Below are 10,037 nucleotides of genomic sequence, written 5' to 3' on the forward strand. Positions count from 1 at the left end.
TCCGCCTAACTAATAATTCCTTGGGACACCCGTAACATTATTCAGACTGATAAACGATCTAAAATAATTTCAAATTCAATAATAGTCCCTTAACTTCATGAATCGCATCATTATTAATTCGGCAAATTACATTTAATATCATATAGGCCAAGTTCCACAAACTCTCGCTATGTGCAGGGAGCGCTCTCTTCCCTCCGATGACCTTGAACGCTCAGTATCGCCAACGACGGGGTTAGGGACCCAAATCCAGGTCGTAAGTCCGAATGGTCGTAAGTCCGACATAGATATAAAAAATCTACAATGAAATACAGTACTGTACAGTGAAAGTAATAAATAATGAGGAATGGATAGTGTGACTGAGCACTTGCCTTTAATGTAGTCAGCTGAATGCACATGGGGCCCCAATAATTTTCTAATTATACATGGAGACTACATTAACTGGAAACGTTTCGGTATAGAAAATGCGTGTGTCATTTGGAGAGAGAGAGAGAAAAATAAATGGTCACAACTGCGGCGGTCGTAAGTCCCGACGGTCGTAAGTCGAAGCAGTCGTAAGTAGGGGTCTAGCTGTGTGTGGTTATCAGCATATATATATATATATATATATATATATATATATATATATATATATATATATATATATATATATATATATATATTATATATATATATATATATATATATATATATATATATATATATATATATATATATATATATATATATATATATATATATATATATATATATATATATATATATATATATATATATATATATATATATATATATATATATATATATATATATATATATATATATATATATATATATATATATATATATATATATATATATATATATATATATATATATATATATATATATATATATATATATATATATATATATATATATATATATATATCCTGGGTATTTTTAAAGTACCCAGGATATGACGCTGATCTACATTTTCTTGCGGCTTGTGCTGATTTCTTGTGCATCACAGTGATTTCATTGATTCATAAGTTTTTTGGGAGTTTTGAACCGTGCCTCATGTTGCTGGTGAGGGTGGAGGGGTGGGAAAACGTAAAAAGTGCAAGGAGATTGCACCACATGGTAATGGTGTGGTTCCTCCTGATGCCTCTCCCAAGTGAAATATTATTTTTCACAACTTTTCTTCTATAAATATTTGTTTCCAAAATGTGTGTGCTTATAATGGAATAAGGTTTATATTGCAATCACATGAAATAATGAAGGTATAAAGTGATGAATAATCATTTTCATTGAGCATTAAAATTTTTTGTTCTACTTGTGCTTACACATAGAAATAAGTATTATATCCTGATTACTCATATAAAACTGTTTGCAGATATTATATTTACAGTGCTAATGCAGTAAATCCCACCTTTTTATCTCAAATAGCAAGCTTACTATTACTCATTACATACAATTATCTTTTGTGGTGCAGTCAAGTGCTGTGAGGTAAGTAACTGGTCAGACCCCGAGCGTGTTCTGGGAGAGCCCCTACCCAAACCTAAGAATTTTAATGGTGGGAATAAACATGAAATTTAATGTCATAGACTCATAGTTAACCTTCATCCTTAGTCAGGTGTTAGACAAATGGTAGTTGTCTGGGCATCAGTTATTGCACCACAGTGTCTGGGGAGTCTTACAGAGACATAACCCACTTGTACCTTAATTTTCATAACTATAAATTATGAAGATGTATACAGGTGTAGTAAACCACCAAGTGATTAATACAGATATGTAAGTATCATATTCCAAGAGAAAAGAAAAACTGATGTGTTTTTCTTTTTTAACCAGGGCCACTTGATCAAACTTGCTTCAACATGCCTGATGGCAGCAGGGTCACTAGAACTGGGCCTATCTCCTGGTCTTTGCTTCATTTTCTGGGCAAGCACCCTAGGTTTATGGGGGGTAAGAAATGGTCAAAAAACATTGATAGTGATGATTTTCAGGTGAAGGAAGTTCACGAGAACATGCTGCTCTTGAGCCTCGTCATCTAGGTGGGCGTGCAATTATTGTGAAGTCCTTTGCCCGTATCCATGAAACCAACCTCAAGAAACAGGGAATGTTGCCTCTCACTTTTGCTGATCCTGCTGACTATGACAAGATTGGATCTGATGACAAAATTTCCCTCCTTGGATTAGCAGAATTTGCTCCAGGAAAGGTTAGTATGGTACATATTTAGTATCTGCCTGTGAATCCTGGCAGTATAGTTGTGATACATGGCATCTTTATCCATTGTGCAGTGACTTGTAATTTTTACATAAAATGTATGTTGGGTGACATACCGGGGTAACTTAGAGCGTTTTTTCTCAGCTGAGAAAAGATGCCCCGCCCCCTCCTCAAGAATTACAGCTGATTGGTGGTTTCAAATCTGTCCGATTTCATCCTGAAGTAATGATGTATTTCTAAATGAGTATATTCATAATCGTTGGGATGACCGTTTCTAATGAGAAAAATGTCTAGCTAAATTATATAAAGATACATACGTTAATTATTTCAAACATGAGCACGTAGGAAGTTTATAAGAAATCTTATATATGAATTAACTGTTAAACTCTGGTAGCAAATTCACACTTTCGGTGGAGGCATTTAATATATACAGTACTTATTTTTACCCACAATAAGGCTTACAAAGACAAATTATGTCTCTGTAATACTATATTATGCAAAAACTAACATTTTACAATATCAGAATCACATTGAAATATTTACACGGCCGTCAGCAGAGGCGAGAAATACGACAGCGAACAACTTCAACTGAGAAAAAATGCACTATACATCTTCTATACTGTATGCAGTGTTCTGAATCACCATGGGTTGTAGATATGAACTGGTTATTTATAAAATGCAGTTGACTTAATAAGTTTATAAATTGTATAATGTGTTTTTGTTCTTGACCTTTAGTCTACTCTTAAATGCTCAACATTTAAGTGCATGTGTGGCACCTTCACCACATCTGTATACAGTAAATCTCTCCCAATACTGGACTAATTCATGCAAGCTCTGTCCTTTATGTGGAAGATTCCATTCTTCCATTTCCAGCCATCAAATACACATCTTATATGATAATGATTATTTTACAGTTCAGTATTTATAAATTCAATTTACTCTACCTTAATTATGGTGGTTCAGTTTTAAATGGTTTTCTTTGTCAGTCTCACATAAAGACAGTAATGAAACACAGATATTAGGGAATAAATACACAAACCTCAATAACAGTTATTACAGAACAATGCCAAACAACACAGTGTAGGTTAAACGATATGATTTCCCTTAAGCACATATTATTGTAAAAACCATTGATATATTTTAAGAATTATTTTCACTACAAACTCGTAATACAGTACTGTAATCTCTACGTTAGCCAAAACCTTTGATCCCCAGAACTCTTCAATGTTGGGGGTCAAGGATAAAATAGTCGCATTTCTGGAAACTTCCAAGAAAAAAACTTTTCCGGGCTTGGAAATGAAATTCCGAAAATTGCATCATGCTTTCTGTGGGGTGGCATGGGTGAGTAAGCTGAGGGTGCTCATGAGCTACGATTGGCCACTACTGTCATAAGACTGAATGGGATGCCTATGATTGGCTAATGTATTTCACAGCTTACCACCTCAAACTCTAGCATCATGACACTTAGTTGATTGTCCACTGCTGCTGTACAAGCTTGTTCGCTCGTTCACTACTTTTATTATCACACTGACTACTATATACATTGCCTGATGTATTAGAGAACTTTATGAAGGGGGGATGTCCAAAAATCTATTAATACTACTTCTGTCACTTATCAGGCTATACTGAGTGACCTGTTATTCCTCTCTGTCATCTCTTAATTTCACAGCTGCCTTTACACTCATATTATCACACTGACTAAATTGTCTATTGTGTGTGCAGAGAACCTTATGAAGGGGGGAGATCTGAAAATCCATGTGTGGGAAGGAACACACCCCACATTGCCCACAATAGGCTATACTGTACTAAATATGACTTATCATTCCTGGTCATATCTTAATTTGTATCTCGTACAAGGATGCAGGCTTTGTTAAGTCTGTAAAGTACTGGCTGGAGTACCGGTAACAATAAACATGCATGGTGTGTAGGCTACTTGAATGGGTGTTAATACCATCCAAATCCTCCCTTCATATGATATCAGCGATGCTCTTTCATGTATTGTGGGCCAGTTGTACATCCTTGTAGGTAGGCAAAGTTACATCATAAAGACACTCCTGTTGACCCAAAGTTCAATCAACTTCTCAGTCTCCTCAGCAGAAAACTGTTTTTTTCCTCGAGGCATTTTGCTGGGTGAGGAGAGCGAACACAGGGATAGTGTCGTCACACTGTGGGATTCCCTTGTTCATTTCCATGCAGTTGCATTTTCAATCACTACAGGGAGCGATTGACATGTTCCGCAAATGCACCCATGCCAATGGAAACGACCGTGTACATTTCAATATGGTTGATTTTTGCCGCTGACTCTACTGCTGCTACCGCATGAATGGAATCCTAGCTTAACACCCTACCCCACTACCATCCCAAATACTTTCCAAAGCACATATAACCTTAAGCCACTGACAAATAATTTCTGTAAAATATCAGTTTGGTACTGACCATCACTAAAGTTTATAGAATTTATCTATCTAATTAGACTTGATTCAACCAGAAGTCTTTCCCTGACACATGATGATTTATATGAGTACCACTATATTAGCCCTAATATGTTCAGTATTGTACATAAGAGTGCACAGTGTATGCTAGTGTGTAGAGGGTGTACTGTATGTACAGTATACAGTATATGTGCAATCCCTCCTTCATGGAGGGAGAGGAGACTGACATTGGGAACTTAGGCCGTCTGCTCGTGCGCTGTGATTGGCTACTACAGTATTGTCATGTGACTGCATGGGATGCCTGTGAATGGCTGATGTATCTCAGTGCTTCTTCCATAGTCTGCTGCCTTTGTACAAGCTTGTTCACTTGATCTTTGCTGTTTTTTTTTCATATATGATTTGATTTATGCAGTACTGTACCAGGATACAGTCTGCCAAGAATACAGTTAATGCAGTTTCAAGATGTAAAAAGTAAATAGTTACAGTATGTATACTGTACTATACATTCATTAAGTGTGAGGGTACCTTATATACAGTATTTTACTGTGCATAGCAGAGTCGATAGTGTTTGCCTAGTGTAGACTGTAAAGGGTGTGTGTACTTTGTACAGCATGTGTACAATGCAGAAAGCTGCATAAAAAAAGCATGGCACCAAGTTACCACAGGAGATACTGTAGTACAGGACAAAGGCAAGCCATTCTATATCATTATATTACCATTTGGCCTGCCTGCATCACAAGCTCAAGATGACAGCATCTGCTGGTGAGTACAGTACAGTATAGTGTATACAGTAGTGTAATTTATTTCTTTCCAATACATTGTTTGTGTACAGTGGTATTTGCATAAATAAATATAGCTCTGTGTCTGCATTGTACATGTACTTTGTCCTTCTCCCACACAGATTTCACAAATGATATTTATAATATATTTTCTTTATTTCTCTTCACATTAGAGCACTGAGGTTTTATTTTGGCCATTTTATGATTTTTCTTGTAAATAAACACAAATTATGGATATTTGACTGCAAAATTTGAAAGAGGTAGTAATAGAGGTACAGTACCTGTGGATTAAGAACGTGAATTTGTATTTTGCGTTGCGAATTATCGCGACCACTGTATGCACATATACTCTGTAGTGTTCAGGGAAAACAGAAGAGCTGGTTTTTGTAGACTGATTCATTGAGTACTGGTGGTTTATTGAAATTCTAAACAAGTGGATGCAGAGTTAAAGGAATCCGTAAAGAATGGGAGACCTAGGGAGTAATATATAAGTCAACGTTAATGTATGAATAATTGCGAGTGTCTGATACACCCCAATCCAACCAGCTTTGAATGGGTACCCTGCTTTACAGTTAAGGAAGTGAAGGTGGTAAGAGTGTAGTGCTTGCCATATTTCTTTTTTATTTACTGGAGGCTTTGTAGTCAAATGTATACGTGTGGTGTAATGGTCAGCATGCTCGCCTCGCAAGCGAACGGACCCGTGTTCGATCCCCGGGCAGGGCGAAACTATGGGCAAGTTTCTTTATGCCATTTGCCTCTTTCTATCCAGCAATAATTGGGAACCTGGATGTTAATTGATTTGCAGATTGTATTGCAGGATAATGGTTAGCCAGTGCAGTTGGCGAGTTGTCCAGTCTTTTTTGACTATTCATTGACACTGGGTCATGCAACTCGTTAACTTAGGGTGTGGTTGTTATGTTGGCGACAGCTTCTACACCTTAAACAAATTCACGCCTAGGTGGCCCTAGGGCCGGCCATCCTCGTTACGCGAGGGGCATCCATTATTATTATACCCAAATGGGCCACATGCTTACAGGGCCCTCTTTCACAAATAAAGAACAAATCAAGAATAGTAGTGAATACCTTGTAAATACTGTACACACATACAAGGCCTGAGATATTGATGATATAACCATGTTATGTTTGAAGGAAACGAATCTTCTGGACAGTATTAGTTATAAAATTTATTGGCATTGATTTCTCTTTTCAGCCGATTGAGTGTCGCATCACACATCCCGATGGTTCCACAGAAACCATCAAGCTGAACCACTCGTGTAATGAACAGCAAATTACCTGGTTTAAGGCAGGTTCAGCTCTAAATCGCATGAAAGAAGTAGCAGCTGGCAAGTAAAATAATGATAAAACAAAAGTGGTGTACATAACCCACCTCATTCTGTGAAGGCCACACAACCTGGCCAGTCATATTTGGTGATAATGCTGGTATGTAGTGTCCATAGGTTGTCTTATTCATTCTATAAATGAAACGTAGAGGTTTTGATGTGAATACTATAACATGAAGTGCTATGTAACATTAAAGAGAAGAAATATACATGTAGACATGAATGAATTTCACATTATGCAGTAGACAAGGTTGGTGGGAGATTAATTTGTCATAATTTGCACATTAATTTCAGGTGATATTGCTTTGGGGGGGGGGGCTGAGATACAATTTAAATGAATGCTGTAACAGTAGTTTATAGCAGTCAAAGTGTGTAACCAGCCATTGCGTGAAATGGCTGAAATTTAACTTGGAAACTTTTATTTAAATGGATCTGCAGATAACGTTGCTCAACAACTCTAAGTTAAGAAAGCTCAACTTCAAATTAAAAATCTACAATAATCACATAAAGTTAGAAGGACCACTTTACACTCATTTTTTTGCACATGTGAGACTATGACAATGGCTATTACAATTTTGTTTAGCCTTGCAACACTTGCATCTATTTGTACCACACTTTTTCTTGCCAGTACCACAGTTACGTCTTTCAAAACCCTGACCACTAGTGGCTGTAGACTTTAAAGCCTACCAAAGGGAGACCTGCTCATCTTGCTAGGCATCACACTGAGTAAGAAGTTTCTGATTACATGCATACTTGGTCTTCAGTATCCCACTTTTAACGGCTATAGTGTAGAGGTAATTTTCATCGGGATCAATGATGTTGCATGCGCCTCCCATTTACCCTATCGACCATGGAAATGGGAACAGCATTATTATCTCCCATTTCCCCTGCCTTCAGGTCTATGCAGCTGTGCCTTACCATGTGCTCAGCATGTGAGAGCATTGCTTGTATGGCTCTCTTCCATTACTCTGCTATGTCATATTGGCATCTTGCAAGTGATGAAGGACTGAGTGGTAGAGGCTGGTCATGGGTGTGGGCTGGTGCTCTTTGGGAATTAATTTCTTTTGACACTACTGATATTTTTTGAAAAGTGCTTGTCTAAACTCGGCTTCAAAATTACCCTAAGCCATTCTGGACTGTAGCAAAGCCAGTAGACAACTGATCAAGGACTAATATCACCCTCCTTTTATACCTACCCACTGGTGTTTGGTAAACAAAGCAGTATGTGACTGTCACACCCAACTTTAACCTGGTGAAGTGCTAACGACCACTTCAAATAATAACTTGTTTTGATACACACGCAAGTCATTTTAGCCATATCATGAAATGACAAAGCTAGAATTTTTGCCATTTCATGCAATGGCTGAAGATTTTGGGCGTTTTATGAAATGACCAAGTCATCACGTGAAATGGCTTGTTACACACTTTGTTTTATATATATATATATATATATATATATATATATATATATATATATATATATATATATATATATATAATGAGTAATAGCATAATCCTTATACTTGTATGTTCAGTTTTGATTGATAGGTTCTGACTACTTAAGTTTGTTTCATACACACACACTTGAAATTTCTTGAAGTATTGTATTGTACAGAGATTGTTGATGCAGTAGAAGCACTCTTAATGCTTCCAATAATGACCTTGCGTGCTGGGGGATCTGAATTTTTAGGTTGGTACAGTGTCATTAGTGTTGTACATGTGGTATTGTTGGTTAGGATGAAATAGATTTTTTATTATAACTGTAAATTAACCTTTAACTTAATTTTGAGGTACTGTACAAGCACATGCCAGTAAAGAGTTTACAAAAGTGATATGCCAATGATTTTTTCATTGGTGATCACTACTCCCACAGGTGGCATTAATAACTATGATTCATTTGCAAGTCTTGGATTGGTATTTGTGTATGGTACCTGAGCCTAAGACTTGTAAAGTATCTTAGTTATGTTTCCAAAATTCATGCTCAAACGATATAATGTATCAATTGAAATTAGATGGAGGACTGTATATAATTGTCAATAAAGTTTAAATTAATATATATATACTGTATATATATATTGGCATTTTTTATTTCCAGAGTTTTCTTATTTTCATAATGACTACGATCTACAGCATCACATCCAGGGGTTGGATGTTTTCTGGGAGCCCACATTCCTCCCATCTCCACCACCACTAAATAATAAAAAGTTAGGTGTTGAGTTGACTAGTAAAGGTTGGGAAGGAAGGGTGTGGTGAGGTGATGGTGGAGTCGGAGGATGTATCATGTAGATGAGGTTCAGGAGTGTGAGGGAGAGCAAGGGGGGCCACTTGTGTTGGTCTCTTTAATGTTAGGTTATGATAGTTGTCAGAGCTTAACCCGGTGAGACATTACTGACACCACCTCACATATCCAAGTCAACCTGTCTGGTACCATACACAGAGAATTATGAAAAGTCAATATTGATGACGCCACAACTGTCATGGGGTGAAGCTATATATAAAAGCTTTTTGCCAGTAATTTTTGGTACTGGTCTCCATTCTGACAATACTATGTGATTGTTTGGAAATCCTACATATAATGTCCATTTCCTACCCATGGAAAAGTGAGCTGGTGGTAGGAAGAATATCCAGCTGTAAAACTTTCTTCAAATTCTCCTGTTGGTCAGTGGGACACTAGAACTGAGGCTTTTCCTTGGTCTCCTGCATTTTCTGGGTTAGCGCACTGCCTGTAGAAAGGGTACCAGGTGAGTGCTTCCACTTGACAATACAGGACTCTGAACATAGGGCTAGGGTAGCAGTACCCATAGAGGCTGTTCTATTATTAAGCATATACCACTGCCAGCTTTAATGTCATGATGAACATAGAAAGTTGTCCTTGCAGTTAGTTGTGATGTTGAATTGAATTGAAACGGTTTATTTAACCAGAAGAATACAGATACAGAGTGGATATTAATAACAATATTAACATAGCTGTGCCAGTTGAGAACCTGGGTTCTCTTTGAGGCACCTCATATATACTATACAGGTGAACATAGATAGTTGTCCTTGAAGATAATTGTGATGGGTCACCCTGAGGTCGATGACTGTTTTTGCTATGGTATCCTGGACCTGGGAAGACTTTGATAGATATTTACACTTATCGTATTGTAGTGGACGCCTCCCCACAAACTAACTGAGTAAAGCTCACCACCTGCTATCACATTCCAATGTGCCTTCTAGCAACCAACCAGATGTTACCGCGTATCTTAAAGCACTAAACTATTCACCGGCTACTTCTCGGGTTTTCC

The 10,037-nt window shown here is 37.2% G+C and overlaps 1 protein-coding gene across 1 annotated transcript in view; it reads left to right on the forward strand.

Moving 5' to 3' along the window:
* The window catches only part of LOC121858389 (aconitate hydratase, mitochondrial-like), a 69,145-nt gene extending 60,304 nt beyond the window's left edge, over positions 1-8,841 (forward strand). Inside the window, 2 exon segments of the mRNA XM_042354833.1 lie at positions 1,983-2,194; positions 6,624-8,841. Of these exon segments, the coding sequence (XP_042210767.1) occupies positions 1,983-2,194; positions 6,624-6,764 (353 nt within the window). The 3' untranslated portion in view covers positions 6,765-8,841.
* The last annotated feature ends 1,196 nt before the right edge of the window (positions 8,842-10,037 follow it).

Source organism: Homarus americanus, unplaced genomic scaffold (assembly GCF_018991925.1).
Source record: "Homarus americanus isolate GMGI-L3 unplaced genomic scaffold, GMGI_Hamer_2.0 scaffold57980, whole genome shotgun sequence".
Lineage (NCBI taxonomy): Eukaryota > Metazoa > Arthropoda > Malacostraca > Decapoda > Nephropidae > Homarus > Homarus americanus.